Source organism: Podarcis cretensis, assembly GCF_951804945.1.
Source record: "Podarcis cretensis genome assembly, chromosome: 10".
NCBI classification, from domain to species: domain Eukaryota; kingdom Metazoa; phylum Chordata; class Lepidosauria; order Squamata; family Lacertidae; genus Podarcis; species Podarcis cretensis.
In genome coordinates this window covers 2,409,799-2,434,291 of record NC_137179.1, presented here as the reverse complement: position 1 = coordinate 2,434,291, position 24,493 = coordinate 2,409,799, and the positions used below count along the sequence as shown (strand labels likewise).

The 24,493-nt window shown below is 49.4% G+C and overlaps 1 protein-coding gene across 11 annotated transcripts in view; it reads left to right on the top strand.

Annotated features, from left to right (window-relative positions):
* Positions 1-24,493, top strand: part of SHANK3 (SH3 and multiple ankyrin repeat domains 3) — a 494,453-nt gene that overhangs the window by 384,566 nt on the left and 85,394 nt on the right. For all 11 annotated transcript variants that reach the window (XR_013842778.1, XR_013842779.1, XM_079992132.1 and 8 more), the window contains 2 exons: positions 1,979-2,054; positions 12,034-12,116. Coding sequence is in view for 9 of the 11 variants with exons in the window: in XM_079992132.1 (XP_079848258.1) it covers positions 1,979-2,054; positions 12,034-12,116 (159 nt within the window). In the remaining 2 variants the exon portion in view is untranslated. The remainder of the gene's footprint in view (positions 1-1,978; positions 2,055-12,033; positions 12,117-24,493) is intronic.

The window sequence follows — 24,493 nt, the reverse complement described above, 5'->3', positions numbered from 1 at the left end:
ACCAAGCCCCACATATGAGATGCGATTGAGGTAGGTTTCATCCTCTCTTGGCATAGTGCGAAAGGAAGCTGTCGCTCCTTGAAGCTGGAGGCGGCGATGCCCCTCTCCTTCTGCCCCAATGTCTTTTGTGCCCACCAAGTGTGGCACAGCAGCCTGGGCAGCTTTGAGCAGCAACCTGGCACATTCCTGCCCTTCCACTTGGCCACAGCTGCAGATACCTTCTCAGAACCAACTGCCTTCTAACCTCACCTGCCCTAGAAGGCCTGGCTGGCGCTGGCCTCCATTTGGAACATCTGTTTGCTCAAAGGGCCGCTTATTATTGGAGATGCGGAGATGAGAGACCTGAGGGTAAGCAGGTTAAACACTTCAGAAGCAGTAGCCCAGGTGCTTCCTCCAGAGTAGGGGAAGTGCCCCACCTGCTGGTGGCAAGGGGGAATGGCACCTCTCTGCTTGCAGTCTGGGGCCGGTCACTTTTGCCAAAGTTGTGTTTAGACATTGCCAGGAAAGCTCTTGCCCTCAAAAACACCACCCCAAAGGACTTTTGAGTCTGATGCTCCACAATGCCCCCCTGTTTCTCTGTGGCACAGAAGGCGAGGGCTGGAGCCATGCTGTGCTTCATCAACCATTTCTCACAAGCTGAACTGCTGTCCTATGAAAATGGCTCCTTCCCACGGAGCAAGCGGCCTGGATTTCATGGACAAGTTCTGGGAGAATTAAATGGGAAGCAAGCAGGCTTCCATGTTGTGGCTTCAGAAAGGGTCTCATCCTGCCTGCCTGGACTCTGCATTGGTCAACAGCATCCTTCTTCCAGGAGCAGAAGAGGCCACCTCACATCAGCTAGGTGAACGATGAGAAACAACTCCCAAACCAAGATTGCTGAAGCCACCCATGCATCCTCTCTCCTCACTTCTCCCAAACATCTGCTCCTTCCTGCCTTTCCATTATGATCCAAGCCACCCCCTTGCTTGAGACACCGGACAGCTGGCCTGCTAGGGAGGAAACTTAAGAAGCTTTTCTCACTGGTCCTTGATCCATCTTAGCTTCAGCATGGTCAAGAGATGAAAAAGTAAAGCTTTTGGAGAGTGCCGAGGAGTCAGGGGGCTGTTGCTGAGGTCCTGCTCCAGGTCAACTCTCCTGTTCCATGTCTGCAGGCTACACATCAAAGACATCAACATCCAGAGACTCGGTTGCAGCCTTTCTCAAGCTCCAGCTCATGGCTTGAGGGTCTCCACTTCTTAGGGGTCCTGAGCATTCTCCCAGCATTCCTGGTCCAGACCAGACTCGCTTCCTTCCTTGGAGAGCACACACCACGCCCACTTAGGTCAGCCACGCAGACAGATCCCTCCGGCTTAGCCTGGTGGCTTTCCTCAGGGAATCAACCTTCCAGGCGCAGTGGCGTAGCGTGGGTTGTCAGCACCCGGGGCAAGGCAAGTAATTTGCGCCCCCTAACCCTGGATTTGCGCCCCCTAACCCTATCCCTAACCCTAACCCCCCAGATGTTGCGCCAGGTGCGGCCGGCACCCCCTGCACCCCCCACGCTACGCCACTGTCCAGGCGGCCCACCGATACTAACCATTTACTTATTTCTTTGCAGGGTTTATAAACCCATCCTTCCGAATTACCATGGCATTGTGCAGGGGGGCGGGAATAAAAAGCAAAATGCAATACATTAAGCCCACATGTAAAACCAACAGGTGCAACGCCAAAGAGTTTTGAGATTAAAAGTAGAAATTGTTGGTGCAAACCTAATATTCAGTTTGCCAATGGCCCCTATCCCCCCCCCCAATTTTGCTTCTTGCTCCATAGCTACCCTGGCACCATTGTGGTAGCAGCAGTTATCATGCTGGTTGAAAGGCCAGTTATAGTCCATGTAGAGCTTGGGATGAGCACATCCCATGGGAGGTGAGGGTAGGGAAGGGGTTGAAAGGTGCTTCCCGACTTTCAACGTCTCTGAGAAACATTTGCTCTTTCCTTCCAGAAACCCGAGAAGACAGGACCAAGAGGCTCTTCCGACACTACACTGTGGGCTCGTACGACAACTTCACTTCTCACAGGTAAGGACCCTCCTGGCATATAGTGACTGCCCTGCATCCAGGATTTCCACTCCAAGGAAAGGGAGGTCCGTGGGGCAATTGTGGGCTGGCAGAGCAGGTTTCCTCCCACAATGGTGCCAGGTGTGAGTGTGAGTGTGTGGAGCCTCGTGTGAATCTTGTTTCTGAGTTGGCAATCTTGCATTCCACGTTGCATCGACCTAGAAGGCGGGGAGAGCTTTGTGGTGTGTACAAGAGAAGCCGCGTTTCCGAGGTGGCAGAGCTAACGTGAAGCACAGAATCAAAGAATCGTAGCGTCAGACATCTAGATCTACCACCTGCATTGCTACCCAAGGCGCTCAAACCTGCTAGGATGTTCCATGGGTGTTGGCATTGTGCCAGTTCTAGGCTGGTGACACATGGCGGGGCATTCTTGGTGGCAGCCCCATTCTACTTCATCCCCGATTTCACTCTACTGTCTCCCTTTCTGGCTAGTTTTAGCTACTTTTTTGTTACTTCCTTTTATATCTCACCTTCCTTCTGCTAAGGGAAAAAATTCCTGGGTGAGAGACTACTCAACAGCCCAGCTCGTCGGGGTGCAAGTCCCCCATTGGGTCCATGCGGTCAGTAAAAGAAGGAGGCTCCAGCAAAGCAGCAGTCAGTAGACCATGTTCCTTATTGTTGCACAACAGGTCCCCACAGGAGTAAGAACCCTGAGAATGCGGTGACCTGCTCTTTTGAAACTTCCCTCTTTCCCCCAAGAATACACTTTGAACAGGATCACACTTCAAAACGACCTTGACAGATTAGAGAACTGGGCCAAAACAAACAAGATGAATTTTAACAGGGAGAAATGTAAAGTATTGCACTTGGGCAAAAAAAAATGAGAGGCACAAATACAAGATGGGTGACACCTGGCTTGAGAGCAGTACATGTGAAAAGGATCTAGGAGTCTTGCTTGACCACAAACTTGACATGAGCCAACAGTGTGACGCGGCAGCTAAAAAAGCCAAAGCAATTCTGGGCTGCATCAATAGGAGTATTGCATCTAGATCAAGGGAAGTAATAGTGCCACTGTATTCTGCTCTGGTCAGACCTCACCTGGAGTACTGTGTCCAGTTCTGGGCACCACAGTTCAAGAAGGACACTGACAAACTGGAACGTGTCCAGAGGAGGGCAACCAAAATGGTCAAAGGCCTGGAAACGATGCCTTATGAGGAACGGCTAAGGGAGCTGGGCATGTTTAGCCTGGAGAAGAGGAGGTTAAGGGGTGATATGATAGCCATGTTCAAATATACAAAAGGATGTCACATAGATGAGGGAGAAAGGTTGTTTTCTGCTGCTCCAGAGAAGCGGACACGGAGCAATGGTTCCAAACTACAAGAAAGAAGATTCCACCTAAACATTAGGAAGAACTTCCTGACAGTAAGAGCTATTGGACAGTGGAATTTGCTGCCAAGGAGTGTGGTGGAGTCTCCTTCTTTGGAGGTCTTTAAGCAGAGGCTTGACAACCATATGTCAGGAGTGCTCTGATGGTGTTTCCTGCTTGGCAGGGGGTTGGACTCGATGGCCCTTGTGGTCTCTTCCAACTCTATGATTCTATGATTCTATGAGCAGCATCACTGAGACATCATCACTACATCACTAGCATGTCACAAATGGGGAGGGGTATACAAGGGTGACACAAGTTCAACATGAGGTCTCTTTATCAGACACCTTCCCCAACACCACTTAAGTCCCCATCACCAGAACAACAATAAAACTCTTTACAGATCCTTGCCCTCAGGACTTGTCTGGAGATGGGCTTTCAGAACACTGGACTTGCTCCTGTTCTTTCTCTCTCTCTCAGCTATTCCACCCATTGCCACCCAGATGTGTGCAGTGCTCATCAGCTGATAGCCAGGGGTTAAATCCTGCTCTGCTTCACTGTACACCCCTCTTCCCCTCCTGGGAACAGCTGAGCATGAGGCTGTTTGAAAGCCCTTTTGCAAACAGTCCTACTGCACTGCACTTTCAGCCTCTGGTTTTCGGGCTCTGAAAGAGCAGGGTGGGGACCTTTTTCTGCAACGAGACTTTCAAACAGCCTTCAATGATGCTTTGAAGCCGCTGCCATTGAGGAGTTAAAAGAGGATTGGACAAATACATGGAGGAGAAGCCTATTGATGGCTACTAGTCAGAATAACCATGTTTCACTTCCACAGCTGGAGGCAGCAAGGCTCCCAAATACCCGTTGCTGGGAACCACGGAAGAGGCGAGTTGCTCTTGTGTTCGAATCCTGCTTGTGGGTTTCTCATTTGGGCGTCTGGTTGGTCCCTGTGAAAACAGGGTGCTGGAGAAGATGGGTCATTGCCCTGATCCATACCATTTTTCTGTTCTGGAAGTCTTTCTGCATGATTGCCACCCTAAGGTTTGGGGAAAACATCGAGACCGAAGAACCCAGGGGTCCACAAAGGAGGGAAGCCCTCCGTTCCTTTGCTGCAGCTGATAAGTCTCAGTCTGGCTGACGGACGGGCGGAAGCGATCTGAGATCAGGCCTGGAAATGAAGGCGCTGGGAATAAGCAGATAATTTAGGGATTGTTTTGACTCAATCAGGAGGCTTAGCTCTCCAGGAGGAGAGATTAAAGGAGTGACTGTTCACGGGGCCATCTGGATGGAGCTGGGCTCGGGAGAGGTGGAGGGAGGAGAGAGCAACAGCCTCCGGGTCCTCCCCAGCAGACAGTAGGCTTACTCTCATGTCACTGGGATAATGGCAGGCCGTAGCTGGCTGGTTTCTTGCATTCTGGTGGGGCAGGGGCTGCCCTCCTCATCAGAACACCAGAGCAGCCTCCCCACAACTTGATGCCTCCCCCCCACCCCACCCCAGGTATTTTGGACTAAAACTCACAACAGCCCTGAATATTGGTCAGGCTGGCTGGGAATGATTCTTAGTCAGCCATCCAGGTCTAACTTTCCCTTTGCCACATGATACAGTGGTGCCCCGCAAGACGAATGCCTCACAAGACGAAAAACTCGCTAGACGAAAGAGTTTTCCGTTTTTTGAGGTGCTTCGCACCTATGGGCTTGCTCGAAGCGAGTTCTTGTGAGTTTGTTTGCTTTTTCTTAAAGCCGCTAAGCCGTTAATAGCCGCTAAGCCGCTAATAGCCGTGCTTCGCAAGACGAAAAAACCGCAAGACGAAGAGACTTGCGGAACGGATTAATTTCGTCTTGCGAGGCACCACTGTACCTGTGATGATGATGATGATGATGATGATGATGATATAATTTTATTTATACCCCACCCTTCCCAGTTCAGGGCAGGGCGGGTCTCATCCTGCATACGAGATGGAGCTGGTAGACAGCCGCCCTTGGACACGGATTTGACCTGTGCCTCCATGGACAGCTGTGAGTCCAAAATGACTCCCAGGCTGCGCACCTGGTCCTTCAGGGGCACAGTTACCCTATACAGGACCAGGGAGTCCTCCACACCTGCCCATCTCCTGTACCCCCAAAGCAGTACTTCTGTCTTGTCAGGATTCAACCTCAATCTGTTAGCCGCCATCCATCCTCCAACAGCCTCCAGACACTCACACAGGACCTTCACCGCCTTCACTGGTTCCGATTTGAAAGAGAGGTAGAGCTGGGTGTCAGAAGAAATGGCATAATGTGCCAGCAGCAGCGCAGCCAGATGCCTTCCTCTGCCCCACCTGCAGCAAAACCTGTCTCTCCCCTGTTGGTCTCTGCAGCCACAGCAGGTGCTGCAAGCTCCCAACACTTTGACTTCACCCCAAGGTGCTCTCCTCCATTGTCTCCCGATGCAGACGGATGCCGGCCGTTTGCTCAGAGCTGCCTTTGCCAACCAGTGATAATTTTAGCCCCCGAACATCTGGAGGGTGCCAGGTTGGAAAAGTCTTGTTCAGAGCTCTGTAATTCCTGCATTGCAGGGGGTTGAGCTGAATGACCTTTGGGGTTCCTTCCGACCCTACAGTTCTGTGATTCTATGATTCTGCGAAGCAGCACCGGGTCTGCAAGCTCTGGTCTGCTCTTGATTTCGGCCTTTGCTCCCTATTCCTCCCCCTCCTCAGGGTGGACTTGATTTCAATCAAATCAATTTAAATCACGATTTAAGTCACTAGTCAGTAAGACTTGATTTAAATCATTTTTATTTATTTTTTACGGAAAGACTCATTCTTGCTGGTATCACCTTAATATTTACAACCAGATGAAGATTTCGTTTTGGAATAATAAATTTTCATTGTAGTTTTTACCGTTATATCAAAAATTACTGATTTGGTTATACTATTAGAAATACATAGGCACATAATTATGAAATCGTTGGGAGGTTTAATAAGTTCACTGTTTATATTTGGACAACTTTTCTGCTGTGCTTTATAGGCAGGAGAAAAATAATCATTTCCTTAATGACAAGTTAAAGAAATTATTTAACTAAAACAATAACGTAATAGCATATGTATGTATGTTTGTTAACTAATGCGGTTAAACAATTAAAAACAACAACTTAGACTGAGTTTTAGCCCACATGAAAACTTAAAACAAATCCTTATTTCCTCATGAATAGCCTTTGGACTATAATGTAACTTCAATAGAAAACTATCTTTAGAAAGATTTTTCCTCCAAGAGCATTTTATTTTTAAAAATCTGATTTAAATCAAAGAAATCTGATTTAAATCAAAGAAATCTGATTTAAATCAAAGAAATCTGATTTAAATCAAAGAAATCCGATTTAAATAATAAAAAAATCCAATTTTTATTTTTAAAAACCATTGATTTTTATCCACCCTGCCCCTCCTCCCAAGAGGAAGGGCTATAGCTCAGTGGTCGGGCATCTGTTCAGTCCCCAAAAGCATCTCTAGTCAGGGCTGTGAGAGACTTCTTGAGTCTGAAACCCTGGAGAGCCACTGCTGTCCGTCTGTGCAGATAGCAAAGTCTTAGATGAAGGCGCTTGCTACATTCCTCTGTTTGAGAGCAGCGCCTCTTCTTTCCTCCACAGGCTCCTCCTTTGTCAATTTCCTCTTCTCCCTCTGCTTCTCTGATCCTTGAAGTGCTCTGGCGTGGTTTCCACGGCAACCGATATGTCAGCGTAGACTAGCATTCCCCCCCCCCAAAAAAAAAACATGGCTTCAAGTCAACTGAGGCTGGAATGAAAGGCAGCTTTGGGGTGATCTGCATGTTCTAGCAAGAGCGGAAGGGCAGGGTCCAGGCATCAAACCCTCCATCCCACCTGGGGCCTCCCAGATCTTCTGGACCATGCCTCCCATCATTAGCCTCGGCCAGTGGTGGGCATTTGTGGTCCAGAACATCTGGTTGGGGATATTTCATTTGGTCCAGGATCATTAGAGGGTCACTGCCCTTGACCCCCACACTCTCTTTCTCTTTTTCCAGCAGGGGTGGGTGGGGGGAAGTAATAGAAACACAGAGTTGTAAAGTTGTGAGGGACCCCCAAAGGTCATCCAGCCCACCCCCTGCAATGCAAGCTTCACAGCTTAATGTGGATTATCTCTCTGTAGTGATGTAGGGATATAGGAAAAGGTGAACAGGTTCTTGCTTTTTTATTGTTAACTGCCTTGGGAATAATAATAATAATAATAATTATTATTATTATTATTATTATTTATTATTTGTACCCCGCCTATATGGAGGTTAAAAATACATTAAAACATGAGTCGTTATAAACTTCCCTAAATAGGCCTGCCTTCAGATGTCTTCTAAAAGTCAGATAGTGGTTTATTTCCTTGACATCTGATGGAAGGGCATTCCGCAGGGAGGGCGTCCCTTCCTCTTAGCACGTTTCTCCCTTGCGTCCTGAGTTTGAGTGTCATCAAATCCCATGACACCTTTGGTCAAGGCTGTTCTCCAACTGGAGCACTCGCAGACCAGTGTTTCCCAGTTGTCAGTGTTTATACTACATTTTTTAAGATTTCCCTCGAGAGAGCCTTTGAACCTCTTTTGTTGACCACCAGCATTATGCTTTCCCAATAATATCCCAATAGTATCATCCAGGGAACCTGAATGTTGGAAAATTCAGGACAGGTTTTAAAAAGTCTTTCTTTATGCAGCACATAGTTAAACTATGGAACTCCCTGCCACAGGAGGCAATGATGGCCACCAACTTGGATGGCTTTGAAAGAGAATTAGGCAAATTCCTGGAGGAGGAATCATAGAATCATAGAGTTGGAAGAGACCACAAGGGCCATTGAGTCCAACCCCCTGCCAAGCAGGAAACACCCTCAGAGCACTCCTGACATATGGTTGTCAAGCCTCTGCTTAAAGACCTCCAAAGAAGGAGACTCCACCACACTCCTTGGCAGCAAATTCCACTGTCAAACAGCTCTTACTGTCAGGAAGTTCTTCCTAATGTTTAGGTGGAATCTTCTTTCTTGTAGTTTGGAACCATTGCTCCGTGTCCGCTTCTCTGGAGCAGCAGAAAACAACCTTTCTCCCTCCTCTAGGTGACATCCTTTTATATATTTGAACATGGCTATCATATCACCCCTTAACCTCCTCTTCTCCAGGCTAAACATGCCCAGCTCCCTTAGCCGTTCCTTATAAGGCATCGTTTCCAGGCCTTTGACCATTTTGGTTGCCCTCCTCCGGACACGTTCCAGTTTGTCAGTGTCCTTCTTGAACTGTGGTGCCCAGAACTGGACACAGTACTCCAGGTGAGGGCTATCAATGGCTACTAGCCCAATCAGAGGCAGCAATGCTTCTGAATACCAGTTGCTGGAAACCACAGGCTGGGAAGAGGGGACTTCTGCACTAATCCTGCTTGCTGGCATCTGGTCAGCCTCTGATCAGGTTGCCTCAATGGCCAAAGATTTGAATTAAACAAGAGAAATGAATGGATCGCCCTTAGGAGTCTTGCAAGGCTTGGAGGTGACTGCTGGCTTGACCAAGGACTGGGGAAGGAGAATGGAGAGGTCTTGCGTCTGCAAAGCCTTGGACTGCAATAGGCCCAAGTTTGTCCTAAGGCCCTGTCTCTTTTAGAAGGGACACGGGTGGTGCTGTGGTCTAAACCACTGAGCCTCTTGGGTTTGCTGATCAGAAGGTCAGCAGTTCAAATCCCAGCAACGGGGTGAGCTCCCTTTGCTCAGTCCCAGCTCCTGCCAACCTACCAGTTCGAAAGCACACCAGTACAAGTAGATTTGGGGTAGGCAAACTAAGGCCCGGGGGCGAGATCCGGCCCAAGCGCCTTCTCAATCCGGCCCGCAGATGGTCCAGGAATCAGCGTGTTTTTACATGAGTAGAATGCATCCTTTTATTTCAAATGCATCTCTGTGTTATTTGTGGGGCATAGGAATTCGTTCATTCCCCCCAAATATATATATATATATATATATATATATATATATATATATATAGTCCAGCCCACCACATGGTCTGAGGGATGGTGGACCGGCCCATGGCTAACCCCTGAAGTAGATAAATAGGTACCGCTGTGGTTTCCATCACAGTGTCCCGTTGCACCAGTAGCGGTCTAGTCCTGCTGGCCACATGACCTGGAAAACTTTCTGTGGACAAACGCCATCTCCCTCGGCCTGAAAGCGAGATGAGTGCCACAACCCCATAGTCGCCTTTGACTGGACTTAACCATCCAGGGGTCCTTTACCTTTACCTTACCTCTTTTAGAGTGCAAAAAGGAGCCAGCAGGGAGATGGGAGAAAGACTGGTGGAAGTATAGAATATCTGAGGTTTTTTGACCAGCATTTCTGTTTTCCTGTGTTTTTCCTGCAAAGCTAATTTATTGTGGTCGCTTATTAACCACGTTGCAATAACTTTCTCATCCCTATAAAAGCTGGCAAGTTCTGTCTGTAGACAGAACAGCTTATCCGTCGGCTTCAAGAGAGTCTGGCTAGTGGGGGTCTTCTCCAGCAAAATTGCCTCGTCTTGATAAACAGGGTTTTGAATAAACCTTTGCCCACTGACCACAGCATGGAGGCTGGGTTTTCTTCCACAGAAACTCATCCCAACCCAACTGAAGGAACTTTACCCTGGGGGTGGGGGGAAAAACTGGCAGGTTTCAGCCTTTTCAGGTCTACTTTGCTTTTTAACTGGAACTCTAAGATCTGCCACTTGGAACCAAGCACTGAAAACATTTTGTTGTTTAGTCGTTTAGTCTCTTTGTGACCCCCTGGACCAGAGCACGCCAGGCACTCCTGTCTTCCACTGCCTTCCGCAGTTTGGTTAAACTCATGCTGGTAGCTTCGAGAACACTATCCCACCATCTCGTCCTCTGTCGTCCCTTTCTCCTTGTGCCCTTCATCTTTCCCAACATCAGGGTCTTTTCCAGGGAGTCCTCTCTTCTCATGAGGTGGCCAAAGTCTTGGAGCCTCAGCTTCAGAGTCTGTCCTTCCAGTGAGCACTCAGGGCTGATTTCCTTCAGAATGGAGAGGTTTGATCTTCTTGCAGTCCATGGGACTCTCAAGAGTCTCCTCCAGCACCAGAATTCAAAAGCATCCATTCTTTGGCGATCAGCCTTCTTTGTGGTCCAGCTCTCACTTCCATACATCACTACTGGGAAAACCATAGCTTTCACTATACGGACCTTTGTTGGCAAGGTGATGTCTCTGCTGAAAACGTTAGAGCTAGAATTAAAAGGTGAGGTGTGTCTCTGAGCACATCCTGAGACCCAAAATTCATTTTCAGCACCAAAGTGGGTTCTCTTCCCCCCCCCCCAGCTAGCTTCCTGTAGCCCAGTGGCCCAGTTTTAGGTGTCAAAAGCCACTTCGCTGCTCCCCAGGAACCCTTTCTGCCAGCTGATTGCAAACCGCTCGGGAGTTCTCCCACCCTTCCCCGTCTGTCTACCTTCTTCCCACACCTGGTTCACAGGTGGCCCTTCCTTTGAACCCCTGCACCACTCGCACAGCCCTGGAGAGGGCAGCAGCACACAGGTCCCGGCCGCAGCAGCGCTTCCAGCCGAGGGTGTGTGCCTGAGCTGAGCATGGATTCCAGAGAACCCTGGCAGGCAGAGAGAACGTGGGGGGGGGGGGCTGGTGCGTGTAAGAGCGTGGGTGGGTGTTGGGCGTGTGTCTCTGCTGCAGTGTGCATGCATGCATGAGTGAGTGAGTGAGAGAGAGAGGAAGCATGGCACCTGCCAGCACACCTCATGTGTTAGAGCCACTTGTGGAAACCTCCTCTGCCATGCCCAGTGAAGCCCTTGACCAGGTGGAGAAGGGAGGGTTTGCACAGCAGCCTTTCACGCTGGGCTCTGTCTCGAGCAGGGGGGCTTTCTTCTCCCCTTTCCCCACCACCAACCATCATACTGGCCCCCTTCCCCAAAATGATGGATTTGCCTGCGCTCTCTCTCTCTCTCTCTCTCTCCCTCTCTCCCTCTCCCTCCCTCTCTCTCTTTCTTCCATTGAGAAATAGCATCAGCTTTGTTAAAAGCAAGGCAGTGGAGCACAGCTCTGCCTCACCCCCCCCTTCCCTCTCCCCTCTCTATTCTTTTTAATGACAGACAGTTACTTAGCAACAGAGGGGAGTTTTAGGAGAAGGTGAGAGTGACAGCAGAAAGAAACTCCACAGTCGCCCTCTCCCGGTGCACACTCCCCCCCCCCCCTTTGCACCCCACATGCACACGAACACGCAACCGCTGGGCACCTTCCCTCCCTCTCCTAGTTGGGGGGAGAGAGAGAAAGAGAGAGAGAGTCTCTTTGCCCGCCCCCACCCCCCAGCTAAGGCGGCTCCGTTGAAAGGAAAGCCCCCCTCGCGCACGGGATCAGTAAGCGCTCTGCATCCACATGCAGGTGACTGAGCGGGGGTGGGGGGAGCGGGCGGCGGGGAGGGGGGAGGGCCTGGCGCCCCCCCCTCTGAAGCAGGGAGGGGAAGGAAGGAGCCTCCTTTGCCCGGGGAGAGCGGGAGGGCGAGAGCCTCTGCCCGCCTCCCCGCCTGACGGGCTCCTGCCTGCGATGAGCGCCTGGCTGGGAAGAGGGCCCCCCCTGGAAGGCAGGGCGCGATGGTGCTGACGGCTCCCCCCGGCTTCATTTTCTTGTGCTCTTTCCTGCCCAGTGACTACATCATCGAGGAGAAGGCAGCCGTCCTGCAGAAGAGGGAGCATGAGGGCTTTGGCTTCGTCCTCCGGGGCGCCAAAGGTAAGACCCGGTGGACTGGGGGGGGGGGCGGGGGCGGTGGGAGGACAGGGAGAGGGCTGGCTGCATGATGGGAGTGGCATGAAGCTGGCCCCAGGTGATGGCGGGGCTTCCTGGCACTGGGTCCTGCCCGCCAGAGGGGTCTGGTGGCAGCGTTTCTCAGGGAAAGGGGGACACAAAGATGGTCCCCTTTGGATGCCCGAGAGCGCAGGGGATCCTTTGTGTGTGTGGCTGTGTGTGGCACAGGTTGTGCCCTCTCCTCCTGCGCGCTGTGATGCCTCTCCTCCCCAAAACGGGCACCCCACAGCAAAGGGGGCGCCTCTCCCTGAGAAATGCTCCTTTCTCCCAAATACCTTCCCCCTGGGTGCAGCACACCTCCGCGAAGAGGACTCCCCTGCTCCTCTCTCGGAGGGGGCGGGTTGCCGTGACCCACATACTCATTGCCAGGAATTGGAAAGCACTTCTCCTCCCTCCCCGCCCCACAAGCTGTGGCTTCTTTGCCAAGGGGGGGTGGTCGGCTAGATTCCTGCTGCAAGAGGGCTTTGTGTCTGGAATGGGAGAGAGAGAGAGAGAGCACTGGGGGAATTTGTTCCTCGGAGTGGGGTAGTGAGGGGTTTTCTTGGGGGTGGGGGCATACCCAGGGAGACTGAAGTCTGGGCTTTGGGGTGGGGACGCACCTCCTGAAGGGATGGACCGAGAGGGATGTCGGTGTGTGATTTGGGGAGACTGCCAAGCGATTGCCTCTACTCCAGATGCAAAGGAATCAGGACACCCCCTGGGTGGGTTTATGGTTGGCAGGAAAAAGGAGGAGGGGGCCCCCTGAGAGTTTGCAGCCTCCTCTCTGCTATTTCCCAGCCCTTCACGTTGAGGGAGCGTCTTCCCAAAGCTCTGTTAGCGATTCTGCCTTACCCCCCCCCACACACACACATTCATTTGCAGGCTCCCTTTGTAACATGCGAGAAGCCCACCAGGACCACCCCCTTCCCTCTTGGGGGAATACACACACACACACACACACACACACACACACATATACATACATATACATATACATACACATATATATTCCATTTGCTTCCATTGCTCCAAAGAGCTCAAGGGACATGGTTCTTCCTCTCCCCATTTTATCCTCACAACAACCCTGTGAGGTAGGCCTGCCCGAGAGAAGGCAATGACTGGTCCATGGCCATCCGGTGTGAGCTTCATGATGGCTGAGTGTGGTATTTGAACCCTGGTCTCTCAGGTCCTGGGAGGGACGTGGGTGGCACTGTGGGTAAAACCATAGAGCCTAGGACTTACCAATCAGAAGGTCGGCGGTTCAAATCCCCAGGACAGGGTGAGCTCCCGTTGCTCAGTCCCTGCTCCTGTGCAAGTAGATAAATAGGTACCGCTCCGGTGGGAAGGTAAATGGCGTTTCCGTGCGCTGCTCTAGTTCGCCAGAAGCGGCTTAGTCATGCTGGCCACATGACCCGGAAGCTGTACGCCAGCTCTCTTGGCCTATAGAGCGAGATGAGCACCGCAACCCCAGGGTCGGCCACGACTGGACCGAACGGTCAGGGGTCCCTTTACCTTTACTTCCCAGGTCCTAGTCCAGAACTCTTAACCACTGCACCACCAGGTGGTTCAGCAGGGAAGGAAGGAGCAGCTGCCTGGAGCCAGGAGTTGCTTTCTGGCCTCCAGGTGTGGGGAGAGAACCTCCAGCTCTTGCAGGAGATGTCTCCCTGAGCCTTGGTGCTAGCGCCACTGGAGATCCCAGCTCACGCGATGGTGCCCTTCCCTGGCTTCTGCTACAGATTGCGGGGTGCTGCGGGCGCCCATTTTCTGACTCACAACAGCGAACCGGTGCGAGGTCCAAGTGTGCAAAATTCCCATCATGCCTGGATGACATCTCAACAGCTTTGGTGTCCTGAGGGAGACCACAACCACCTTGGTCCTAGTGATAGAAGACACCCAAACACCCAGGCGATAGTGGGAATAATAATAATAATTTATTATTTGTACCCCGCCCATCTGGCTGGGTTTCTCCAGCCACTCTGGGCGGCTTCCAACAAAGACAAAAAATACACTAAAATGTCACACAGTAAAAACTTCCCTGAACAGAGCTGCCTTCAGATGTCTTCTGAATGTCAGGTAGTTGTTTTTCTCTTTGACATCTGGAGAGAGGGTGTTCCACAGGGCGGGCGCCACCACCGAGAAGGCCCTCTGCCTGGTTCCTGTAACCTCACTTCTCGCAGTGAGGGAACCGCCAGAAGGCCCTCGGTGCTGGACCTCAGCGTCTGGGCAGAACAATGGGGGTGGAGACGCTCCGTCAAGATGGTCCTGTCAATATGTGCAAGGAAACATGAGCCGCTGGGGGGTGGGCTTTGCCCTATGGGGTGGGCAGAAGGGCAATGAGAAACATCTCAAGAGGAGTGCCTTTTGCCTGATTGGGGGGGGGGGGATGAGTATTGCTGTAGCATCTCTGTGTCCTTGCGATCCAGAGCTTTCCTTTCCAAAAAAGCCAAGCGGGTTTTCCCAGCCCTGCCGTGCCTGCAGAGAGTGGGTTGCCTAAGGGGTCAGCAAGCAAACAATTCCCCCCCCCTTTGCCAGAGATAGAGTGGTCTTGGGGTCCAGAGGCTTCCAGGAGCCTCTCCCCCCAAAGAGGAAAGCCACACACACACACCTTGAACAAAAGCAAGGGAATGGGCGCTGGCGTTTCCGAACAATAAGAGGACGGATACAATGTCTCTTTGCTTGCATTTTCAAATCGTTGGAGCCAAACATGAGTGGTAGAGTCAACCATCTCTTCTGGGGATAGCATCTCTGATAGTGGGGAGCAAAGCTATTTCTCTACCTCTGTGTCTCCGTTTGGGGTGATTCCCATAGCTGCGCACCCGCCTATTGCTGTGGTTGTTGCCTTCAAGGAAGAGGCCCTCAGTAGCCTGGAGAGAATCCTTCTGACCTCCGCTCATCCATTTGGCTCAACCGTGCCCCCAAACACACATTTCTTTGGAAAGCTGAATCACGAAAATACAATAAATTATTCAAAACGTATGTATCTGTGCTTTGCATATTTATGGTGGGCCTTGACTCGGAGAAGAGCATCTGGGCCAAAGATGCTATGCCCCTAATTTAAAGGTCTGTGGCCTACATTGATATCCCCAAAGCTCTTGGGAGGTGGAGAGGTCACCTAGGGTCATAGAACCTTTGGGTCATCTGGTCCAACCCTTTGCGATACAGGAATTCCTGCTAAAGAATACCGGACAAACGCCCATCCAAGCCCTGTTGGAAAACCTCCAAGGAAGGAGAGACCGCTACTTCCTGAGGGAGTCTGTTCCACTGTCGACCACTCTTACCGTCAAAAAGTTCTTCCTTTGAATCCACTGGTTTGGGTCCTACCATTTTTAATAACAGAAAACAAGCTTGCTCCATCTTCCATGGAAGAGCGCTTGTGATCATTTGAAGGTGACCATTGTATCACCTCTCAGTCGTCTCTTCTCCAGGCCAAAGGTGTCCAACTTCCTCCACCATTCCTCACAAGACCCCTTTATGGTCTTGGTTCCCCTCCTCTGCCCACCTTCCAGCTTGTCAATATCCTTCTAAAACTATGGTGCCCAGAACCGGACATCGGACCCCAGGTGTGGCCTGACCAAGGCAGAAGAGAATGGTTCTGTGCCTTCCCTTGATCTGGACTTCTCCATAAAAGTTCTCTCCTCCCAAGAACCCAGTTCCTTTGGGGGAAACTGAGCAGCCAGCTGCCAGAGTAGCATTGAGACTAAGAGGTCGCCCCCAGTTCGAATCTCGCTTCTTTAGCAGTGGGTGGCTTTAGGCCAGCCCCCCTCCTTTCTCAGAGCCTCCTGGTTCATGGGATGAAGACAGTGTCCTACCTTGCAGGGTCAGCGCAAGAACTGCAGTGTGATTATGAGAAACCAGTAGGAGAACACTTCAATCTCCCAGGACATTCTATACAAGATCTCAAAGTAGCTGTCTTATTATTACAAAAGAATTTCAGAAACAGACTGGAAAGAGAAGTTGCTGAATTGCAACTTATTACCAAACTTAATAGGACGCGGGTGGCGCTGTGGGTTAAACCACAGAGCCTAGGACTTGCCGATCAGAAGGTCAGCGGTTCGAATCCCCGCAACGGGATGAGCTCCTGTTGCTCGGTCCCTGCTCCTGCCACCCTAGCAGTTCGAAAGCACGTCAAACTGCAAGTAGATAAATAGGTACCGCTCTGGCAGGAAGGTAAACGACATTTCCGTGTGCTGCTCTAGTTCGCCAGAAGCGGCTTAGTCATGCTGGCCACACGACCCGGAAGCTGTATGCTGGCTCCCTCGGCCAATAAAGCGAGATGAGCGCTGCAACCCCAGAGTCTGCCACAACTGGATCTAATGGTCAGGGTCCCTTTACCTTTACCTTTACCAAACTTAAAACCATGGAGAGACCTGGTCTGAATAGAGACATTGGATTCTTATCTCATTATACATGATAAAGCTATTTTTAGCCATCTCACCCCTTGCTTTTTCCTGTAAGACCAATTGCAGTCGTTAACAGTCTAACAGTCTGTCAACAGGTTTACCACACCTATCCGCCAATCACCCATTCCCACCACCCTTCTGAGTAATACCCCTCCCCACCCTCTCACTATATATAAGGGTCTGGTGACTTCTGTTTCAGTGTATCTGAAGAAGTGTGCATGCACATGGAAGCTCATACCAAGAACAAACTTAGTTGGTCTCTAAGGTGCCACTGGAAGGAATTTTTTTGTTTTGTTTTATTTATTTTGTTTTGTTTTGACTACGGCAGACCAACACGGCTACATACCTGTAACTATGATTATCTGGGGCATTTTAAGCACAATGTGGGTTCTGAAGAGGGTTCTGATGGGTGCCTGCGATGAACGAAGGCTGCCCAATTCTAGGCCTAGCTGGACATTGTGAGTCCTGCCAAGGGGTTTTTGCCTTGGGAGCTGAAGCTGTTTTTCTTGGTTTCTCCAGCTCTAAAGCCTCCATACCCTTCATGCGCATCATGAATCCTCTGTTGAGTCTCTGGGGTCCCCACTCCATCCTCCTCCGTCTCCTCTCGTCTCCCTTCAGCTGTGACTCTCTGAGCATGGGGGAGAGCCTTCACATACAAATAAACAGGATCAGTTTCACCAACAGCAAACAATTTGAAACAGAGGAACAGAGTGCGGAAACCTAGCATTGCAAGAGAGGAAGAAGGAGCTGCCTTCTCCTAGGCCAGAACTGTGCTCCGTATAGAAGAAGAAGAGGAAGAAGAAGAGGAGTTTGGATTTTATATCCCACTTTATCACTACCCTAGGGAGTCTTAAAGGGGCTAACATTCTCCTTTCCCTTCCTCCCCCACAATAAACACTCTGTGAGGTGAGTGAGGCTGAGAGACTTCAGAGAAGTGTGACTGGCCCAAGGTCACCCAGCAGCTGCATGTGGAGGAGCGGGGAAGCGAACCCGGTTCACCAAATTACGAGTCCACCGCTCTTAACCACTACACCACCCTGGCTCTCAGTGCTGTCTACACTGGCTAGCAGGCAGCAGTTTTCCAGGGATTCCTTCTAGCAAGGACTAAACCTGGGACCTTCTGCATGCCAAGCTACGATGGCTCTTTCCATTCCAAGACAACATTGCCAAGCCTAGGCAGCAGACACGACCCCTCTCCCTCGCACTTCCCCAAGGGGGGCCTTTGCCTCTTGAAGCTCCAGAGACTGATGGTATCCCGACAATCCGCATTTACATTCTCGCTCTCCCTTGTTGTCGGAGTGGAAGCAGCTAAACTTCTGCGCTTGAGAGGTGATGATGCTTCCTGGGCAGGAGAGAGAAATAGAGGGCTCGCCCACGCTTCCGCTTGTTCACGTCCTAGAAAGCACTGGTCCAAGCATTTCTCTGCTTGACCTGCACTTTCTAGGCATGGATTTTTTGCTACATCAATCTGGAGAAAACCTGAATTGCTATTTGCTCCTATCAAGCACTAGAGAGCGGGTTTTTCCTGGGGGAAAGCAGGGCACAAGGGGAAGTGTACATACATAAGCCCTGCGAGCCTTTGAGAGCTCCAGACTGTTGCTATGGCCTGGGAAACCAGCAAGCAGGATTAAAGTGCAAGAGCACCTTTGACTGTGGTGGCAGAGCGTAGCCTTGGATAGCTCTCTCCTCCTCCATCAATTTGTCTGATCCCCTGCCAAAGCCACCTAGATCAGTGGTCATCTCTGCCCCCTGTGGGAGGGAGTTCCATGGGTTAAATATGCGCTCTGTGAGGCTGGAACAAGCCTGTTTTCTCCTACTCAGGAGGGTAGGACCCAAACCAAGGGCTTCAAGTTACGAGAAAGGAGTTTGCAACTAAACTTCAGGAAGAACTTTCTGAGGATAATGGCTGTTTCACACTGGAATGAACTTCCACAAGAGGTGGTGGACTCTCCTTCCTTGGAGCTTTTAAGAAGAGGTTGTGTGGCCACCCGTCATGTATGATCTAGTTGAGATTCCTGCATTGAAGGGGGTAGGACTAGTTGACCCTTGGGGTCCCTTCCAAGTCAACAATTCTATGATTCTATTATTCTATCCACACTGAATCTTCCAACAGTCAGCTGTGATGGTTGTCCATAAGCTCTGGTCTTATGAGAGAGGAAGAAAAACTTCATCTCTGTCATGCATAATTTTATGATCTTCTATCGTGTTGCCTCTTCCTCTCCATTTCCCTAAACTGAAGAGTCCCAAACCCTGCAACCGTTCCTGATTGTGGAGTGGCTCCATCCCTCCCCCTGCTCCAAATTTGTCTATTTCATTTTACATATTAAAATTTACAGTCATACCACAACACCTTCCATAAGTACAAGATTCCCACAAATCTCAATACTTCCCTCTTCCTCGGGTCCCATTGTTAAACCTTTTCTACTGCATCTTTTTATAAAAATCCACATTTTTTTAACATCCCCATTGTATCCATAGTTCCTCTTACATTACAAGTGTTACTGCAATCCTGCTAACAATTTTAACTGTTTACATTGGTCTCCCAGGTCAATTATAATTTCACCCCATTCCTTATTAAAATTTTGGTCTCCCTGATTTCTGATTTTTCCAGTCATCTTTGCCATTTTGGCATAGTCCAACAATTTGATCTGCCATTCTTCTCTGGTAGGGATTTTGTCTTCTTTCCATCTCTGGGCCAATATAATCTGTGCAGCTGTGGTTGCATACATAAACAATCTTTTCTGTTCCCTTGGGATTTCGGCACCTCAAATTCCTAATAAGAAAGCTTCTGGGTTTTTTGTAAAAGTTATTTGTAAAAAAAATTTCAATTCAATATATATCATTTCCCAGAACGCTTTTATTACCTTGCACGTCCACCACATATGATAGAAGGTGCCTTCCTTTTCTTTACATTTCCAACAGATATTTGTACCTGTCTTCTTCATTTTTGCTAATTTACTGGGAGTTAAATGAGCCAGTGTGGTGTAGTGGTTAAGAGCGGTGGTCTTGTAATCTGGTGAACCGGGTTTGATTCCCCGCTCCTCCACATGCAGCTGCTGGGTGACCTTGGGCCAGTCACACTTCTTTGAAGTCTCTCAGCCCCACTCACCTCACAGAGTGTTTGTTGTGGGGGAGGAAGGGAAAGGAGAATGTTAGCCGCTTTGAGACTCCTTAAAGGGAGTGAAAGGCGGGATATCAAATCCAAACTCTTCTTCTTCTTCTTCTTAAATACCAATAGTACATCATTTTAATATCATTTCCTTTCAACGTACAACATGCCATAAATTTCAAATTGTGTCTCCATAATTTCTCCCGTGATAAAAGCTGTATATTATACCCCAAATCTCTTGCCCATTGTATCTGTCCCTTCCCAGTCCCAGCGGGTACCAGACACAACAACAATAATATATTTGTACCCCGGCCATCTGCCTGGGTTTCCCCAGCCACTCTGGGCAGCTTCCAACAAACACCAAAAATAAACTAAAATGTCACACATTAAAAACTTCCCAGAACAGAGCTGCCTTCAGATGTCTTCTGAATGTCAGGTAGTTGTTTATCTCTTTGACATCTGATGTGAGGGTGTTCCACAGGGAGGGCGCCACCACTGGGAAGGCCCTCTGCCTGGTTCCCTGTAGCTTTGCTTCCCGGAGTGAGGGAACCGCCAGAAGGCCCACCAGTAGCAGTTTAGTCCTGCTGGCCACATGACCCAGAAAGCTGTCTGTGGACAAACGCCGGCTCCCTTGGCCTGAAAGCAAGAGGAGCGCTGCAACCCCATAGTTGCTTTTGACTGGACTTAACCTTCCAGGGGTCCTTTACCTTTACCTTTTTACCTAAGGTTTGCTCCTGAGCCTTTTGTTCTCCTGAAGATACCCCACAAGGTATCAGAGGTTTAGAATCAGAGTTCTCCAAGATGGGCTACCTGGTAGAAGTTTATAAATCATGCATAGCATTTAGAAAGTGGATCAGAAAAGGTTTTCTCCTGCTCTCATAAGACTAGAACTCATGAACTCTCCAGGGTTTCTAACTGGCAGGGATCTGACGTTTTCCTTTCTGGGGGCTGATTCTCACCTTTCAGCACATCCAGTCTCTCTCCAGACATGCATCACTTCCGAGGTAGAACCTGCTGATGACTCACGGCTGCTTCATCAAAAGTGCACCCTTTTTGCCCGTCACTCTTTATCCAAAACCCCCACAGCCCTAAGGAAATTAGAACCAGCAGCTTGCCGAACCAGCTGCACAATAATGCAAAGCAGTTTTCTAAATATAGGTGTGTATATGGCATGCAATTGGACAATGAAACTGCTATGCAATTCAAGAAGAGCAGCATTTGGTCTAAGCTGGAATCCAGACCGGGAGTCACAAGCCCAGAGGAGGCTTCTGGGCCAGGACAGAGGACAAAATGGGGTTGCAGGTTGTTGTGGGGTCAACACCATTGCCAGAGCCAGATTTAGGGTGGTGTGGGTGGTTCTGCCTCACGGGACGCCTAGCCGAGGGGTGGGGGGAGGCAAAATTGAGACAACTCATATGTGAGAAGATCCATTTGGGGACGCCAAATATTGGACTCTCACAGTGCATTACAAAAGATTGCTAAAATTTACCCCTGCTTTGCTACCGAACTGGCATTTTGCCTGTGTGCCACACTGATCTGAGCTTTAAAAGTTTTTTGGCAGGAACAGCAACCTGAGTTCCAAGTTCTTGATGGAGTGGGAACCAGGACAGTTTGAGAGCATCAGGGACTCTGCCAGCCATCCTAGTGGAAGTCAGCTGAGCCCCAGGGCAAGATGGTCTTTGGAACTGGGGCTTGTCAAAAGGTCTCAGACTTCAGGGGTTTTTTGTTTGCCTGGTCTGGGCCAAAGCTAAATCTGCACAGCGCCAATTGGCTGCCCTTTCTGTCAATCACAAAGCTGCCTTGCCTCTACTTGGAGCCGGCAGTCCATAGCACTGATTGGCCAGCCCTCATGTCAATCACAAAGGCGTCCTCCCTTCACAGAACAGTTTTCAAAGTGTTTGGAAACAGTGGAAAACTATGAACAAAACAAACATTTCATCAGATAGATGTATCGGGCACTCAAGTGATTGAGAAGGATTAAAACGAAAAAGGGACACCAAAGATCCAAAAGGATCTCTCCAAATTGGAGAAACAGACATTTGAATCAGAGAATCCTAGAGTCCTCTGCAATGCAGAAATCTTGCCCATAGCCATTCCTGGGCTCGAACCACCAACCTTTTGGTTAACAGCCAGACGCACCGAGGCAAAAAGTAATAATCCAATTTTGCGTGTAAACTTATAGGGTTGGCAGTGACCGATGAGTACTAGCATCTTGGGGGTCATCGACAATGCTTTTGGTAGAAGACTGATAGCTTTTGCTGCTAACCCAGTGACTGCACAGGAATTTAACGTTTTAGTCAAGAATGGGAAATATTTTAGTCCAGAGCCAGAGATGTCGTTGGACCCCAGCTCCAGCCAGGCTGGCCAGTGGTCAAAATGATGGGAGCTGCAGTTCCACAACTTCTGGAGGGGCTCCTCTCCCCCAGGTTCACCATCCCTGGTTTAAGTTCATAAATTCGGCAAGAGCTCCCCAAAGCCCCCTGGATCCACTCCTTTTTAGCTTGTGGGCTAACCTCTGTTCTTCACAGTTTCTGCAATCCTTCGGTTATGCTAATCTCTTTATCATATCTTGCCATTGCGACCATCTCAGATCAATTCATAGAATCATAGAGTTGGAAGAGACCACAAGGGCCATGGAGTCCAACCCCCTGCCAAGCAGGAAACACCATCAGAGCACTCCTGACATATGGTTGTCAAGCCTCTGCTTAAAGACCTCCAAAGAAGGAGACTCCACCACACTCCTTAGCAGCAAATTCCACTGTCAAACAGCTCTTACTGTCAGGAAGTTCTTCCTAATGTTTAGTTGGAATCTTCTTTCTTGTAGTTTGGAGCCATTGCTCCGTGTCCGCTTCTCTGGAGCAGCAGAAAACAACCTTTCTCCCTCCTCTATGTTACATCCTTTTATATATTTGAACATGGCTATCATATCCCCCCTTAACCTCCTCTTCTCCAGGCTAAACATGCCCAGCTCCCTTAGCCGTTCCTCATAAGGCATCATTTCCAGGCCTTTGACTATTTTGGTTGCCCTCCTCTGGACAAATTGTTGGTCTCTTCTGCCTTATTTAGCTCCTTCTCTTACCCCTTCCCCATTGCCTCTCTGAATGGTTTCCTGCTTCTGAGGCACTTGCTATTTGTTTTCAGATTTGTGCTCCTCCTTTCTTCCCGGTAAAGTGTTTGCGCTCTTTCTTCTGCTCACTGGGGCAAGACATTCCCTTTTCAAAGGCAGCCTCGCCTCCCTCCCTCGCCTCTCGTCCTCCTGGACCCCTTTCTTCTCCGCGACGCACCTTTTAGCCGGAGCCTCTTTCTTCGCCTTAACTGAGACCTTCAAAGGATGCTAAACGCATTTTGAGAGGCGCATTTCCTTTGCAGCCAGCCATGGAACAATTCTAGCCTTTAGAAATATTTTCAACCACTTCATACGGCGCAGGAATCAGGGCTCCTCCAGTCGACCTCATTATTCAGCATCCGTCCCGATTCCTTTGCACGAGGCTTTTCGGAGGGTAGATCACAGCCAGCCTTTATCAAACATTTATTCCCATTTGCTTGCAGGGAGGTTACATGGCAACGAGCAACCATCCTGATTTGCTTACAGGGTTTTTAAACAGTATCCCGTTCATCATTTGATCATCTCCCACTTTTCAATTTCCCTTTCCTAATCACTAAAGGTCCTTTTGTTGTTGTTTTAAGTGGGTTTGTTGCATTTGGTCAACAGAGCTCTGTAATCCAGTTGTGTTGCAAAAATCTAAATTTCTGGAAAGCCCTTGCAAATCCTGAGAGCCTGAATGTGACCTTAGGCTGAAAGTAGTATCTTTGATGCGGGTGGTGCTGTGGTCTAAACCACTGAGCCTTGGGCTTGCCGATCAGAAGGTCGGCGGTTCGAATCCCCGCAATGGGGCGAGCTCCCGTTGCTCGGTCCCAGCTCCTGCCAACCTAGCACTTCAAAAGCACATCAAAGTGCAAGTAGATAAATAGGTACCACTTTGGTGGGAAGGTAAACGGCATTTCCGTGCGCTGCTCTGGTTCACCAGAAGCGGCTTAGTCATGCTGGCCACATGATCCAGAAGCTGTATGCCGGCTCCCTCGGCCAAGAAAGCGAGATGAGCGCCGCAACCCCAGAGTCGGCCACGACTTGACCTAATGGTCAGGGGTCCCTTTACCTTTTTAAGGTGCTACTGGACAATTTTTTTTATTTATTTTGACAACGTAGGCGATGCTTCTATTTTTAAAATAGTAAAAGTACTTGTCAAGGTGGAGAACAGGGGTCAGGGGTCCCTTTACCTTTACCTAATATCTTTGAATTTCCCCTAAATCCCATACTGGCCAAAATAAGTTTGTTACATGGCTACCTTCCAGCCACCATGGAGGCAGATTTTAGCAATTAAGTTAGATACTTTCCTTGAAGCAGCAACAGTTTCATTTTTGGATTCTTTAAAACCGTGATGGAAGCCGTCGGGTGGGTGTCTAAATGGTTCTGACAGCCAGTGTTCCTTGGACAGACTCCAGAACATCTGCGTTTGTCAACATGCTTTAACACTTGTGGACATGTAATGAAGCTGAATGCTGGAAGGTTCAGGACAGATTTAAAAAAAAGTTCTTCGTGAGGTGCATAGTTTATTTTATTTTATTTTATTTTATTTGTGCTTTTCAGGTTCATACATTTCACTAATTTTACAATCATTTTAACACTTCAAAACTTGACTTCCTTTTTTTTTTTAATAATATTTATTAAAGATTTTCAAATATAACAAAAAAAAGAAAAACATCCAAATTTAAGGCCTTATTTTCAATATCATCTTTCCAGGACTTCCCCCTCC